A 16,841-nucleotide genomic window follows, 5' to 3' on the forward strand; every position below is an offset into this window, starting at 1 on the left:
AAACCCCCACTCCAACAGGTTCCCTGCTGTGATTCTGTGATGCTAAGTTTATAGGCCCCTCCTACTACACCCAAAATGTGTTCATTTCTATAATAACAAAAAATGATCCCGAATGCTTTGAAGCTCTTTACATTCTTTTAAATTATTGTCTTAAGTAGTTTTTGTTTTACACTTCTATGCTACAAATATATCTATGACCAGCTCCATGCAGTCTGATAAATGAATTCAACTATTATGTCTACATTTCTTGCAGGTTGTTATAACTATTTTACATCTGTTCATTCTACTACCTCACATTGCAGAGGAAGTCTAAGATGGCCATTATGTGGGCCATTAAGGGCAGAAATTGTTATCATTTTCCCGTTTTTGTAATATGCAGATGGCTTGATATATTCTACTTATTTATCCAGTGAACTCAAATATTTTATAGTAAGAGTTGTTATCTCAGCTCCTACCTTAAAATCCACTAAATATTGTTTTCCTTCACTAAATCCAGGAATATTGGTTAAACATTGGGAAAACAAAACACAGGATGTGTACGTATATTGAAACTTCCTTAATTACCACATTTTTCGCCCTATAGGACGCACTTTTCCCCCTCCAAAAATGAAGGGGAAATGTGTGTGCGTCCTATGGGGCAAATGCAGGCTTTCGCTGAAGCCTGGAGAGCGAGAGGGGTTGGTGCGCACCGACCCCTCTCGCTCTCCAGGCTTCAGGAAACTCTGCGCAAGCCACGGGAGCCCTCCCCCTCTTATCCCGAAGCCGTGGCGCCGGGCAGTCGTGCCGGGGCTTTGGGTAGTTCCGCGCAAGCCGCGGGAGGGCTCCCCCGGCTTGCGCAGAGCTGCCTCTTATCCCGAAGCCCCGGCATGCTGAGCAGTCGCGCTGGGGCTTCAGGTAGCTCCGCACAAGCCACGGGAGGGCTCCCACGGCTTGCGCAGAGCAGCCTGTTCTGGGGACTGGGGTCGGTGGAAGCTCGGGCTTCCCCCGCCCCAGCCCCGTGCCTGGGGGGGAAATAATTTTTTTTCTTTATTTCCCCCCCAAAAAAACTAGGTGCGCCTTATGGGCCGGTGCGTCCTATGGGGCGCAAAATACGGTACTTTGCAGTACTGCAGCCCTTACCTTCTCTCATGCTAGGGCCGAATTCTATCCTAGGTTCTCTCTCTTACTGGCTTACATTTATTTTTTGTAACATTTATCCCATCTTTCCTTCCAAAGAAAGAAAAGCCATGGCAAATTATAAACCCCCAACATCTTCACACGGGGTTAAGCAGTTTAATTCTAAAATGTAACAATGACACTACATTCACAAAACCTCTCACCTCGGCCTCTAGAGGAACTTCTACCTCGAGGAGCCCCTACCACCGTTCCTCCGCCTCGTCCCATCAATCGTAGGACAGCAGCACTATTTACAGACATAGAGAAATTTCTCTGCCGAAAAGAAGAAACATGGTGAGAGAAATATTTTGTAACAATACTATCATAAAATCAGACCTATCTCCCCTGCCCCATCAAAATTCTAATGTATTATTCAGCAATTTTCAAGCTACGTAAGTATTGCTGGTGAACTTCTGAGATCACAATTTTCAAATATCAAAATGAGCTTTTTGCATATGAATGCTCTAGAATGTTTGAACAGTGTTTGACTCACTAGTAGAATATATGTGAAAGGAAAGAGCCCATGTACAATCTTGTTAAAATGGATCTCAGATATACAGCAAGGCTAAGAAAAGTTGCTTAGACCTTGAAAAGTTGTTGCCAGCAAGAACAGCAAGTACTGGGTCAGATGGACCAACAGTCCAGCACACTACAAGATGGCTTCACGTGCAGTTACTTTGCATTTGTGTATAGTGGATGTCACTTAAGACACCAGGGAATGATTTTTCTTTTTCAGATTAAAGAAAGTGGCTTATGTTTCAAGTTATAAGAATTACACAACACAGCAAAGCACTTGATTATATGCATATTCAGATACAATATTTGTATTAGGTTCAAGCCTTGGATTAAAGGGCTCCTCCCTTCTCTCCAGCCCTGCTCCAATATGCATAAAATGAGAAGATTGGTTTCTGGTTTAAACTATCTATAGTTTGCTAGTACAGTGGTACCTCGGGTTAAGTACTTAATTTGTTCCAGAGGTCCGTTCTTAACCTGAAACTGTTCTTAACCTGAAGCACCACTTTAGCTAATGGGGCCTCCTGCTGCCACTGCAGCACGATTTCTGTTCTCATCCTGAAGAAAAGTTCTTAACCTGAGGTAATATTACTGGGTTAGCCGAGTCTGCAACCTGAAGTGTATGTAACCTGAAGCATATGTAACACGAGGTACCACTGTATGTCGAACTAGGAACTCTCTTAACTGATCTGTGTGTAACACAGTCACTTATTACCTGCTGTACAGTGGTGCCTCGCAAGATGAAATTAATTCGTTCCGCGAGTTTTTTCGTCTAGTGAATTTTTCGTCTTGCGAAGCATGGTGTCGGGAAAGTTTTGGAAAAGCTTCAAAAATCACCAAAGTCTTCAAAAACCTCAAAAAAGGCTACCACACCGCGTTCTATGAGTTGCTCCTCGAAGTCAAGTCGCAACTGTATTAACGGTGTTAAGAAAAAGGAAACAAACTTGCAAGACGTTTTCGTCTTGCAAAGCAAGCCCATAGGGAAATTCGTCTTGCGAAGCAGCTCAAAAACCGCAAAACCCTTTCGTCTAGCGAGTTTTTCGTCTTGCGAGGCATTCGTCTTGTGGGGCACCACTGTATATGCTATTCATGAAGGGGTTTCGTGGCTACAAATGTAGAAACATAAGAGGACACCTAAAAATTATTACTTGTAAATCCCATTGTGTTCAGAAGGAATTACTGTGGATTTTCTAACGGCTTTGGATTTTGTATTTTTAATTGTGAGTCACCTTGAGCAATTATTTGGATAGGCAGGAAATAAATGTATCAAATAAAGGAGAAAGAAAACAGAAATACAGAATTCAAGTATAAAATATTATGTCCTCCTGCAGTGTATTCTGTTGAAGCTTACTGTATTTGTGGGGGGTAGAAGGCAACCACTTAGCCTATAAACAGATTTTCAAAATTCCATTTCTAAAGTTTCTGAAATAATTAACTAGTAATTTCACAGCTTAAACAATGGGGAAGGGAACAATACCTTTTTGCATCTTTCAAATATGTGTTAAAAACTCCCTGGATTAACTTGCATACTTTGAATACCCTGTAAAATTCTCTCAGCATAAGATTTCCCGAGCCATAGCAGACATACAGTGGTACCTCAGGTTAAGAACTTAATTCGTTCCGGAGGTCCGTTCTTAACCTGAAACTGTTCTTAACCTGAAGCACCACTTTAGCTAATGGGGCCTCCTGCCGCTGCCCCACCGCCAGAGCACGATTTCTGTTCTCATCCTGAAGCAAAGTTCTTAACCCGCGGTACTATTTCTGGGTTAGCGGAGTCTGTAACCTGAAGCATATGTAACCTAAAGCGTATGAAACCCGAGGTACCACTGTATTTAGAATGAAGCATACCAATATCAATTCCAATTGAGTATCACCCCAGGGCAACTGCTTTGTATTTGAGTGCATCTCTCTAAACCTGAAGGATCAATGAGATACAATAGTGGAATATTCCACTTTTCCTACATTAATGAAGTATAAGGCTTACAGTAGTAACTTGGTTCTCAAACGCCGAAAATCCGGAAGTGTTTTCAAACATTTTTCGGAGGCCGAATGTTCAAAGCAGCTGTCGGCTATTGTTTCTGGGGCACCTGCACTAATCAGAAGCTGAACCTTGGCTTTTGAACATTTCGGAAGTCAAACAGACTCCCGGAACGGATTACGTTTGGCGCTTTTGTTTTTGCTATTTATTTTGCGTTTTTGAGGCTTTCTTGGTTAATTTGTTTTTGTGACTGTGTGGAACCCAGTTCAGCTACTGATTGATTGATTGATTGATTGATTGATTGTGTGACTGTGGTAAGGGATAAAAGCCCCCCATTCAAAAATGACTATAATAATTTTAATTTTTATCATCTACAATACTGTCTTATTTATTTTATAGTGAAGTATACTGATTATTGCCTGCATTTCATGCATGAATGCTCTCATTAGATAGTAAAATTCATGTTAAATTGCTGTTAGAGGGGTTGTTTTTAAAAGTCTGGAATGGATTAATCCGTTTTGCATTACTTTCTATGGGAAAGTGTGCCTTGGTTTTGGAACACTTTGGTTTTGGAATGGACTTCCGGAACGGATTAAGTTTGAGAATCAAGATACCACTGTATAGAAATTCAAATTTTCTGTTTATTCAGAAACCAACCTGTTCTTCTTCTGTAAAAGGTACTAGTGCCAAGGGTGGTAAGGGCTCCTCCTGTAGAATAGGCAGAAACTCCTTATCAAGAAGGTCTGACGGTATCTGCAAGGGAAGAGAGAATGTAGCAAAATACATTGAGCCTCAAAACATAAATGCCATGGACAATACCAATAGCCAAAAGAAAGTACAAAGCAAATAATTTTTTCCCTATTTCTTTTTCCAGGTCTCAATATCTATTCAGACATATCTGGAAACCAAAAATGCATACTAATAAAATGAATTATGGGCATAATTCTAGCAACTACTAAAAATGCCTTCAGAACCCTAAGCAACTAATGACCTTTCAAAGAAGTTTAGAGTTTTATGAGTTTAGCATTTTCTCATTGGTTTCATTAGCATACACTTAAAACGATGAATGGATTTGCAAGCAATCAGACAGGAACATTCTTCTCCTAACTTACCTTACTATCTTTCAGGAAAAGTGCTAACATTTCTTCTCTCCCATAACGATAATCTGCTAATTTATACTTTGGCAAAGCTGGAGAAAGGGGAGGAGATGTCACACTCCCACCACTAGACAGAGCTCGCAGCCTATAAGAGAAGAAATAGGGAAGAGGAAATTAAGACAATCAGTTATGTACTCTGCTGTCAGGACAACAAACCTTCAGACTACAGTGATGTCAAACAGAAAACCCTTTCTATCCTGCAGAAGTAGCTGAAGAAAGCTATTTTTATATAGCTTTAGTTGAAAATTATTCACAAAAGACTCTTAAATGCACTTCACATAGTTTTAATGTGAAGTTCTTATGGAGTCAACAGTTGGGATTTTTAATTTTGTTCCATTAGAACTGATGTTCTGAATTGGCTGTTGCTTAGGCCAATACATCTAAATAGGTCACCATGTCATTCGCATTACAATTACAGGCGACACATGTGCAAAGGTGGTTATCAACATACAGACATTGGAGACCTGATACCACCATTCAGCACTGTCAGACAAGTGCTGAATCCCATGTGACTCAAATGGACCTGCTTTATTTTTCATTTTTTTCTAACGCCTGGCACAAAGGAGCACCAAACTGAATGACTAAAGTTGCTACCAGCTACCCTGAACACATCTGGGTCCTTCCCCTCAATCATCACTCTGTAATGCTTCATCAGCACTCAAAGGAATTCTGGACAAAGTAAGATGGCAGTGGTTCTAATCACAGAATTCCTCCTGAGATGGGCAGTGCTAAAAGGCACTGCCGCCATCTCACCACAGGTCTCTGCTATGGCTTCTCTCACTAGTGGCATTGCCACTGGTCCTCACCACTCCATCTCTCAGAGCCAGATGAACTGCCACTACTCTTGGTCCCATGATTCCCAGGAACAAACCTGGCCCTGGCTCTGTAATGCATACTCTGTTAATAGTCTATGACTAAATATACTGAAAAGAAAAGCCTACAGTTTGATGAAGTTGTTGCAACATAAGTATAAGATATACAATGGCCCAGATTAAAGAACTCTATCTGCCCAGAAGGGTTTTTTTATACTTGCTTTCCCACTAACAGCATTCCTACAGCCATGCTGCGTGGCAAATAGCTTCTGGAAGTAAATGGACGTTTAAAAAAGCTTTGTGATACAGCATGAGAATGTCAGCTGCTCAAAGGAGAAAGTTCAACTTGGCTGGCAAAAACTCCTTGCCCATGTCTAATTTGCTTTTTTTCAGGGCCTAGTCACAGAAAGCAGTATGCTACTAAGTACTGAAGGATGTACTATGATGACAAATTTGAAGATTTAAATTTATTTCCCCATTCTCTTTCTCATTCACCATCTATGTTCATCTTCTCAAATTCCCCTCTACCTAGTCTCTTGAAGCTACTTACTTCAGAGACCTGCCCTACACTCAGGGAGGCTACTGTACTCTGAACTAGATGGGACCCTGAAGGCCTATCTACCACATATGAGCCTGTCAGAGAACTCACTGTTTAATAAAGAACTATGTATACTGACCCTTAGGGTGAAAGGTTAGTGTGAAAAGCTTTCAACAACATCTTGTAAAAGTTACAGATACTAGCTGACCATGCAGGAAGCATTCCACAGTGCATAGAAATGCTATCCTCTTCCCTTCCTTTACCAGGCTGTTTACCCTCACAGCCTGCTCTACAGTGGATTGCAGCATTAAAGCAGCAGGCCTCCATCCTGCCTGCTGCTTCTTAGCTCTTGAAGAAGGCAGGGTATAGAAGCCTGAACAAACCCAACGTGTATAAAAATCATTCCATGTATTATGTATCCCTTATTCTGATTCTGCACATGTGCCACCAAACTTATTCTGAATTGGAAACCAGAATTATTGGGGATGCAGGAAAGTGATCTGTTCTGGATCCACAGCAGGCTTTCAAATAACAGTTCCATCTTTTTTTAAAAAAAGTTTCAGTGTGGTTTTCACTTCAGGTTCAGTTTGATTCTGATTCTGAGTCACAATATGCATTTTCTAAGGTCTGAACTTTATTTTTGTTATCACAGTTTAATCAAACACAAATAAAACTAATACCTTATTCAGACAACCCCCCAGAACTAGGAATGGGTCACAGGTTTTTACACTCCCTCCTCATGAATGGATTCCCACCAGCATTTTACAGCTGCTCTAACCAGTTTCCCATAATGTCTCAATTGGGCAACTATTATCAGCACACAACACAACACAACAGCCACATTTTGATGTTATGCTAAACCCGTGAAGTGTGATGTGAACTGGCCTTTGGCAGGAGGAAGAGTTTGGTTTTGAAGCCAAATTGCTTTGCATTTTGAATCCTAAACTGTGATTAATGTTAACTATGGCTTATTTAAACAAGCTGGATTCATAACCAATGGTTGGACGTTGGTCTATTTTGAACAAACTGTTAAGATAACTCCAGTTTCATCAGACAAGATGACAAATGAGCCATTTTTATGCAAAAAAAAAATGGAAGCAAACATAAATGCAGCTTTATTTACATTATGTGCTTTATATTTTGACAACTCCAGAATTATGTGTCAGAGATCTCCAAGGACAGAGGTTTTCAGACCAATGGCATCATAGCTGCTGTCTGTAACAGTAACCAGTGACTAAGGATTGTGATTTGTTTCTGTGTATATTGTATAAAGTGTAAATTGTAGGTAAATGTAAACCTATCTAAAATAATACTGTTGAATTAAAAGGCAGCTAAACTGAAGTCCATCATCTGCACAGATCTGAATCTCTTTATAAGTATTCAATAAAAGCTACTGCTAACTAGTGGAGAGCCAGCAATCAAAAAGTTACTCTGAAATATTACAAAAACTATATAATATTAAAATCAAAGCTTCTCTCATACAACTTTTCAGACCACTGCTGCTATTTATAATTTAGGAGGATTCAAGGCACTCCAACTAGCAATTTGGAATTAACTCTCATTGGTTTGCTGCCACCATGTGGTAGCACTTTTCATGACATTTAAATAAACACCACTTGAGAATAAACTTCCACTTTTATATGAACCAAGAATCTGAAAAAATAAGTACTATATAATGGATATGAAAGGTATCAAAACAATACTTTCTGAAACTCTAAAGCAGAGGTAAGGAACCTCAGGTCCAGGAGCCAGCTATAGCCCTCCAGGCCTCCATGTCTTCCCAGGACACACACGCCTTCACCCTTTACTTGTCCTGCTCCACACTCTCAACTGCCTTAAACTGTGATGACTCTTCTTGCTTGCTTACCTAAATGGAGGATGGGGAGATGTGCATGTAGGAACTTCTGGTTTTTGTGTGGCTGGAATGTAGACTACCGGACAAAGGCCAGACTCATCTTTATAGTTTCTAGCTGAAAGCTGCCCACAAAGTAATGTGGCCCTCAGGTAGACCCCAATCCTGCTCAAAATTAATGTGCCAAAAAGTTACTAAAGATTTTTAATTAAACTACCGGTAATTGCTATTCTCCATTTTGCTACCAAATGGTTTTTATCTATTAGACAGATAGGAAAAAAGAAGAGGATTTTCATAATATAATTTATTGAACAATGCCATGCATTTGATATATGCCCATTAAAAGCTTATATATTGTTTTATATTGATTTGCTTCATAACTGGAAAGCAGTTATGGGAATCTAATGCCGAAACTACACATTACACGTAGTTCTTCTAGGGCCTGTTGCTTATAAAATAAAACCAACTGAGGTTGCAGTCTGAAGCAGAGGGGAAATGGAACAAGAGACTTTTAACTCTTTCTATTTGTTCCATTTTCCCACCAAGAATTGTCCCTTAGATTACTTTTACAAGGGTGTAAGAAGTTTTTTTTCCAAAGTAGAAAATGAAACAAAGCAAAATGGTTAAGAAACCCCCTCATTAGTCTTCCACTTCACATTGCTACCTTCTCAGCTGTTCTAAATAAAAATAGAAAGGCATAAAATGCATAGAGGCCTCCAAGCACTTGGTGACTTTCTTACTTCCAAGTAAAAGCAAGAGTAGTGTTATAATGGTGAATTCACAGCAGCAGTTTTTGCTTTGTACCTTCTTTCTGACAAAAACCTCTGCTCAGCAGACTCTCCCACTGGTGGGAGGGGAAACAGGTGATTTCTGCCAATAGCCGCTTCTCTCTGCAGCCCCCTATGCTGCCCTCATCTGATTTTCATTGAAAAACATTTAAGACTAGGAAAGGAGGCTGGAAATTGTTTCAGAGGAGGGAGCAAGGAACTTGCATTCCCAAGATTACTTCCTGCTTTTCAAATCATGGTTTTCAAGAAGCAGGCATTATGTCTGCACCAGGCTAATATGCTTATTAGTAGCAGAAGGATGAGAATGAATGAAAATATCCTGTTGAGCTGTGAAGTATTAATCTTTTGAATAATGTACTGTTAAGTATGCACGTTTGCACACAAAATGCCATTAAAAATATAGTATATTAACTATGTACACTTTTCCTGCATGAAGGTATTTTATCCACAGGTAATTTTAATACCAACAGTATTTTTACTGTAAGGAATGGCAAACTTTACTTGAATAAGCAAAGGTGATCCTTATCCATTCTTTCCTGAACATCCATACTGGATGATGAGAACAAGTCTGAAGATGCTAAGTAACCACTGTGCAGTCAAAGCCATGGGCAATTTCTTTGTAACAATGTCTTACTTGAGTAAGGACATGTTTAGCCACACTTTCAACATAGAATGTACAACACAGTGGGAAGCTCACTCCAATAACGTATATACCCTGCATATCACTGTGACCCCGAAACTGTATATGGTTGCAAGGAAGAGTGACAATAAGCAGCAAAAATATTATAAGTATTTTCTGTCCGTGGTATCTCCTGGTGGGAAAGTAAGTAACTAACACCTATAGCCCTCAGTGCTCCTTTTAAATATTTCTCTCCCTTAGTATCATTCTGATTTATTCTAACTGAAATGTCCTCACAAAAGGGGATTTCTTCAACATTGTGACAACAGGCTCCTGCTTCTTAATTCAAGCCAGGCATATAATTAACCAGCTGTAATTAAAAAAAGCTAGTTCAACAACTCAAATATGCTTTCTCATTCACCATTTGAAGCAATGCATCTACAAGCCAACTTTTGTCAAACTCATTAGTGAAAAGTTCACACAAGTGTTATAGGTAACTCACCACTCAGGCCCAAAGTTAAGCGTCTGGGTTTCTGCTGCCATTTTTTTAAAAAAAGTTTTAACCTGAAAAAGAAATGCAAGAACATGAATCAGTAATCTTATATCAACATATGATAAGCTAAACTTAGTCGTTCCAGTCCAGACATTCCCAACTGCATCAACATTTAGAGCTGATATTTTCCCTGCTGATCAGGTGGGATAGGGAGCAGGGGGTGCCTGGCGTTGTTTCTCACCATTCAGAGGGGAAAGAGGGGCTGTGCCCTCATAGAATCAGTGTTGGAAGTGATACCAAGGGTCATCTAGTCCAACCCCCTGCAATGCAGCAATCTCAGCAAAAGCATCTATGACAAAAGGCCATCCAACCTCTGCTTAAAAACCTTCAAAGGAGGACAGTCCACCACCTTCCAAGGGAGTCTGCTCTACTCAGCTATGAGAAATCCTCCTCCACTTATAGGGCAGCAGAGTTGCTAGATTCTCCCTATATCCACAGCAAGTTCCTGAAACACAGCTTGAGTAATCCACGTACAGAAACCACTTTTCATACACAGAACACCTCTCACTGGCCAAAGGCCAATCTTTCAACTTCTAATAAGCAATTAAAATTGTTATTTCAAAATAACTCTTAACAACTTCAGTAAAATCCTTTATTATTACCAGGGGTCCACAAATGTTGGCTTGCCTTACAAGTCAGATATAATTTGTGTTCACCACCTATGCACCCACTCCCGTGTGTGCCAGAGTACTTGGAGGAGGGGAGCGTCACATATCATGCTGGGCTTTGGAGAAGGCAGAAGCAGCAAGTCTCTCATCATATTTCTTCTTGTTTCAAAGCTCAGCAGCATGACATAAGAAAATCTTCCCATGATTCAGAAGATGGAAGGCGGAATGAATGATGTTATTATACTGAAGAAGGGCCTTTGGCCTTGGTAAATGGATTTGTGGAGGCTTCAATATTACAAATAATATTCCTAAATAATTATATTTAGACATTATACATGGCTAACAAAAAGCCACTCATGAGGTTGCTCGCAACAAGAAATGCCTCCAGGCAACCATAAAGCGAAAGCTATGAGACTGAAATAAGAGTTCTTATTTCCTTCAAGCCATTTACATACTACAAATGACTAACATAAGAATAAGTGGGTGGGCAGTAACTTACAAGACAGACAGAATCAGTGTGATTATTTTTGCTTAAAGATAAAAGCTATGTTGTAAAACAAGCAACTAAGCATCTTCAGAGAGCTTTGGTTTTCGTAGGAAGCAACAATTCTCTATTAAACGCTACAATTTATTACACAGTATACAGTCCACTTTCCTGTTTTAAGTACAAAGATTATTAATCTGTTTTGCTCTCCTGACCCCTGCACATCCTGCCTAGTAAAAACCTCTATTTCTCCATAATGTATGTGTCAGAGAAGGCTGCACATGATCTGGAGCATTGTCTGGGTGCAGTGATGGACTGGATGAGGGCCAATAATCTGAATTTGAACCATGGGAAGACAAAGGCACTTTGGGTTGCTAGCTCCATGACTGAGACTGGCCAGGTGCCTGTTCTGGATGGGGTTGCGTTCCTCTGAAAGAAGAGGCTCGGAGTTTGGGAGTGTGCCGCTAGATCCATGTTTGCCACTGGAAGCTCAGGTAGCCTGGGTGGCTAGGAGTGCCTTTTACCAGCTACAGTTGTGCATATAGTGCTGTGCACCAAATTTTATGGATCTCCTTTCCAGCTGAGGTCAGACAGACCTGCTTCCTTCTGAACCTCCAGTGCCTATTGAAGGCTATTTTATTCCAGCAGGCATTTAAACTGAAGTTTGATTTTATAGTTTTAACTAGTGTATCCTTGTAAACTAATTTAAAGACAATTGTAGTTAATTGGTATAAAATAAAATATTTTGTTTTAGAATGTTTCCACATTTTGAACTTTAATTATAGAATCATAGAATTGTAAAGCTGGAAGGAATCCCGAGGGTCATCTAGTCCAACCCCCTGCAATGCAATGACTTAAAGCTTGCCCAATGTGAAGAAACACATACAGTGGTGCCTCGCAAGATGAAATTAATCCGTTCCGCGAGTCTCTTCGTCTAGCGGTTTTTTCGTCTTGTGAAGCAACCCTATTAGCGGATTAGCGGATTAGCGCTATTAGCGGTTTAGCGGCTATTAAAGGCTTAGCGGATTAGCGGCTAAAAGGCTATTAGCGGCTTTGTGGCTTAGAAAAAGGGGGGAAAGTGGGGGGAAATCGGAACACTCGCAAGACGTTTTCGTCTTGCAAAGCAAGCCCATAGGGAAAATCGTCTTGCGAAGCAGCTCAAAAACGGAAAACCCTTTCGTCTAGCGGGTTTTCCGTCTTGCGAGGCATTCATCTTGCGGGGCACCACTGTATTGGGGTAGAGTCCAGAGGAGTGTGACTGGAAATCTGCTGATGCAGTGGGGCATTCCCAGCTATCCTCTCCTACAGCAGCCTCTTGAATCTCTTGAGGAATTGCTTCCAGTGGTTGAGAGATGTTCTGGAAGGCATGAAATGTGACATAGGGGCTGCAGCAGGAGGGGGAAATCGGAAGAAATGTGGGGGCAGAAGTATGTTTTTATTTCTGCTAGTGACTCTCCGAAAAGTAAATCTTTTCCTCACACAGCATGTCCACCCAATCATGGCAACTTCAAACGATTGCTGTACTTACACATATGAAAATAGTCACTACAAATCACTTGATATCTCATACTTTTCCCTTCCCTTCCCCAGTCATTTTTCTTTGCCCGCATCCTTTTCAATTCATGCCTCCACCTGTTTCTTTTACTCCCTGCTTTTCAGGCAACTAACCATTCTGTCCTAGTTTCTTTAAGAACCCTAACTCTTGGGCAGTACCCTGCCTGCCCAATAATCCTATCACAGCCACTTTTCTGGGAAGAGCATGCAGCCTATTTGTCCTTAGGCTTGGTGTCAGCTTTTCCCAGAGTTGTTGCCCTATTATTAGACCTTTCCTAAAACATCCTGTTTACTCTCTCCTCTTTTCCTCAAGTCTGTCTCTTCTACCTGTCCTTCCCTAATGTTCCCATTTCTCAGCCACTCTACTCATTTCTTTAGACACTCTACCTTGCAAAAACCTAAGAGACCATAAGCTTGATCTCCTAGGATCTCTTCTCATCCAACTTCACCTGGGCCTGTCTTATAATTATTTTTGCCATTCAGGCTTGTGTGAGGATTTAATCAAAGCCAAATGGAAAACTCTTTCACAGAAGCTTGACTGCAAACATTCTATCACTGACAGCTTTACAGTGGTACCTCTGGTGGTTCTGAAGGTCCGTTCTTAACCTGAAACCGTTCTTAACCTGAGGCACACTTTCGCTAATGGGCCTCCTGCTGCCACGCAACTTCCTCTCGCATCCCAGGGCAAAGTTCGCTACCAGGAGCAACTACTTCTGGGTTAGCGGAGATCGTTACCCGAAGTGTTCGTAAGGAGGACGGTACATAACCAGAGGTTCCACTGTATTCCCTGAGTAGAAGTGGCAACATCCATGAATATTTTATGATCTCATTATCTTCTCGAATCAATGACTATCAGGAGTTTTATACCCTGCAACACATTTACAATATAGAAAGATGTTCCACTTCAGACAAAACATGCAATATTCAAAAAAAGAAAAAACAAGGGAAGTTAAAGAGCAGTAGAGAATATATAAAAATATAAAAAAAAATGTCCAGCAGCGCCCTAGAGACCAACTAAGTTTGTTCTTGGTATAAGCTTTCGTGTGCATGCACACTTCTTCAGATACACTGAAACAGAAGTCACCAGACCCTATATAAGGTGCATCTGAAGAAGTGTGCACGCACACGAAAGCTCATACCAAGAACCAACTTAGTTGGTCTCTAAGGTGCTACTGGACAATTTTTAAATTTATATATATATTTCGACTGCATCAGACCAACACGGCTACCTACCTGAGTAGAGAATATGTTTGCTCAGAAATGGAAGCTGCTCTTCCACCAAACACAAAAGGCCACAACCATTCACAAGCAATAGGTTTATTTATGTATTATCAATTCAAGGAGCCTCTCCACAGAGATTCTTGTGCTGAGGGTGGAAGAGCATCTTCCATCTCATAATGGAAAAGAAAAGAAGCCAAATCTAACCAAAAGTGTTGGAAGTGCCTTTTACCCTTCTGTGGTAAGTAAGACCGTGATCATCAGACTGAGAAATCAGTGGCTGGTTGCTGCATAGACCAAAGCCAAAAGCTACCTGAAGGCTGCTAGCTCAGTAAGAAGGCAGGGCACCATAGCTTGGCACCATGGCTGGTGAGGCAGATGCCACCACAGGACGCCTCCTGGATCTCAAGAGGTGCAGAGAAGGAGGCAGGAAGGTGAGCTGGAAAGCAAAGACTCAAACAAGGCTGGATCTATCACAGTGGGGAATGCAGCAGCTGCAGCCTGTTCATCCCCCCTACCATTGGGAGTCAGTTGCTACTTCGATCCCTCATTTCAGGAGAAATATCCAGGCAGTGAGAAAGTACTGCAGGATCAAGCAAGAAAGGCTCTATTACAGTAGTAGCCCAGGCCCTAGCCTGATCTCACCCTGGGGGTGTCTCAACCAGGCAGGCAGGCAAAGCACAGTGCTGACTTGTGCTTGGTCAGGCTCATTTTGCGGCAGAGGATGTGCCACTGCTGAAGCCTTCACCAGTTCCTCCTCATCTTGTGCAGGGCCAGTTCACAGACCCTCTGGGATAACTCCACTAGGAACCACTGCTATAGAAAAAAATATATTCAAATCAAATCAAAATTAAAAATGCACCATGGAACAGAAAAAGAGGCAAGAGGCTGCTGTATAATACTGGCTTTGCAAACATTCACACTAAGAAGAAAAATACATCAAAAACAGGAAGCATCCAAGGATGGTGTTTAAAGAGAAACCAAACTTACAGAAGCAAAAAGAAGGGGGAAAAAGGAATTGGTTCCTCATTTATACACTGTGCCCAATGCATTTGGCCAAAAAAGCTTTGGCCAAGGGCTTTTTTGTTGACCGAAACAATCTAAGTTTCTGTTGCACATAAACATTCACACCAAACAACTAAAATGACTTCTGTATCAAGAAGGATTAATTGAAACACAGTGATTTAAATCATGATTTTTAAAGGCCAATTTAAATTACATTTCCCATCAACATTTCTTCATATATTGCCTAAACATTGCTATAAACATGATAACTAAAACATGTACATTTACAACTAAATAGGGTATTATTTACAATATTTCTTCGTTCTTAAAACCAAGCTTTGCATCTTTTTGTCATGCTGCTTCTGTTTGCACATAACAGTAAACCGTGGTCTAAAAAAACCCATAGCCTACCACAGACATGAGGCAACTCCAGCCTGTGGGCCAAATTAGGCCTACCACAGATCTTAATTTGGCCCACTGGGCCATTTCTCCCCAACTATGCCCACCTGCCCCATAAGAATGATCATAGCAAACATACTATTATCCTTGAAATTATGAAAAGTACGTATGATAATTGACCAGTCAAATATTGTCAACTGATCACATACCATTTGATTCTGGACAAATACTGTCAAAATTCCTTGCAAACATGAATGTCACCATGTAAGTAGCAGCACTTTTTTGTTTCACTTCATTATGGTGTTGTTTGTTACTTCCTTCCTGCCTAGAAGCATAGCAAAGTTTCTGTCACAAGTCACCTGCGAAAACTATAGGCACCTTTAAACAAAATCAGGTCAGAAAGCAGACAGCAGTTGCAAAGGTCACCACTGCCTTGGATCATCTAGGACTCTGCATATGATCTGTCCATTCTGTACAGGTTCCAGGGAGACACTGGACTCCATTTTTTTGTAAATGTTTTATTGTTCCATGGTAACTTAACAAATTTGTTTTTGCAATTATTGTAAGCTATCTATGACTAAACTTAATTTTTAACAACATTATCTGGAAATATTTGACCAAATCTTCTTTGCCTTCTTAAATACCCAGTCCTAAAGAGTTACAGGGGGCGGAGGGGAGACACACACCTTGATTTTATAATACTAAAATTAAACTAATAAGCCAGAAAAGCACATTACATCATATTCTGCATATTTCCACCCTCATCGTTCAGCCCAGACACTGAGATCCTGCACCGAAGGCCTTCTGGTGGTTCCCTCACTGCGAGAAGTGAGGTTACAGGGAACCAGGCAGAGGGCCTTCTCGGTAGTGGCGCCTGCCCTGTGGAATGCCCTCCCATCAGATGTCAAGGTAATAAGCAACTATCCTACTTTTAGAAGGCAGCCCTATTTAGGGAAGTTTTAATGCTGTATTGTGTTTTTAATATTCGACTGGGAGTTGCCCAGAGTGGCTGGGGAAACTCAGCCAGATGGGCAGGGTATAAATAATAATAATAATAATAATAATAATAATAATAATAATAATAATTAACACTACTACTACAATATTTCTGAGAAGCACAAGAATAGCCTTTAAGCCCCTAAAAAGCAGCCACAAAACATATACACAAATTTATCTAGAACATTATGTGCTAACCAAAGGAAAATAATTTCTTTAGGGCAAGGAGTGATACAAGCAAAAACAAACAAACCATGGCTTTATGTTCACTAGAGATCATGGGTCATTAGGGAGAAGCAAACCACAATTTTGGGCTCGGACAGAAGAACAAGTCAAGACTCCCCATAACTGTTAAGTGACTTCAAAGAATTGTAATAATCCACACAAACACAAAACAGTGGTCCTTATGCATGAAAGTATCTCAAAGTTTCCAAACCAATAGTAAGCTTCTGTACTAGCTTTCATGTTAAAAAAACAAAGTAAAACTACATAACAGAATGACATAAGCACGTGGGAGAATAGCAACCACAGTGTTTCCTGGATGAGAAACATCCTTTATCAACCCATTTTCATCTGCCTTTAGACAAAGCTTCCCACTCCATAGTAGGGCAA

General features: G+C 40.6%; 1 protein-coding gene across 1 annotated transcript in view; it reads right to left on the reverse strand.

Moving 5' to 3' along the window:
• The window catches only part of GIGYF2 (GRB10 interacting GYF protein 2), a 73,068-nt gene that overhangs the window by 49,279 nt on the left and 6,948 nt on the right, over positions 1-16,841 (reverse strand). The window contains exons 2-5 of the mRNA XM_083505645.1: positions 9,915-9,976; positions 4,759-4,888; positions 4,304-4,399; positions 1,320-1,428 (exon numbers count right to left, since the gene is read on the reverse strand). Coding sequence (XP_083361771.1) covers positions 1,320-1,428; positions 4,304-4,399; positions 4,759-4,888; positions 9,915-9,955 — 376 coding nt within the window. The 5' untranslated portion in view covers positions 9,956-9,976. The remainder of the gene's footprint in view (positions 1-1,319; positions 1,429-4,303; positions 4,400-4,758; positions 4,889-9,914; positions 9,977-16,841) is intronic.

This window comes from Podarcis liolepis, assembly GCF_965112155.1.
Source record: "Podarcis liolepis genome assembly, chromosome: 5".
Lineage (NCBI taxonomy): Eukaryota > Metazoa > Chordata > Lepidosauria > Squamata > Lacertidae > Podarcis > Podarcis liolepis.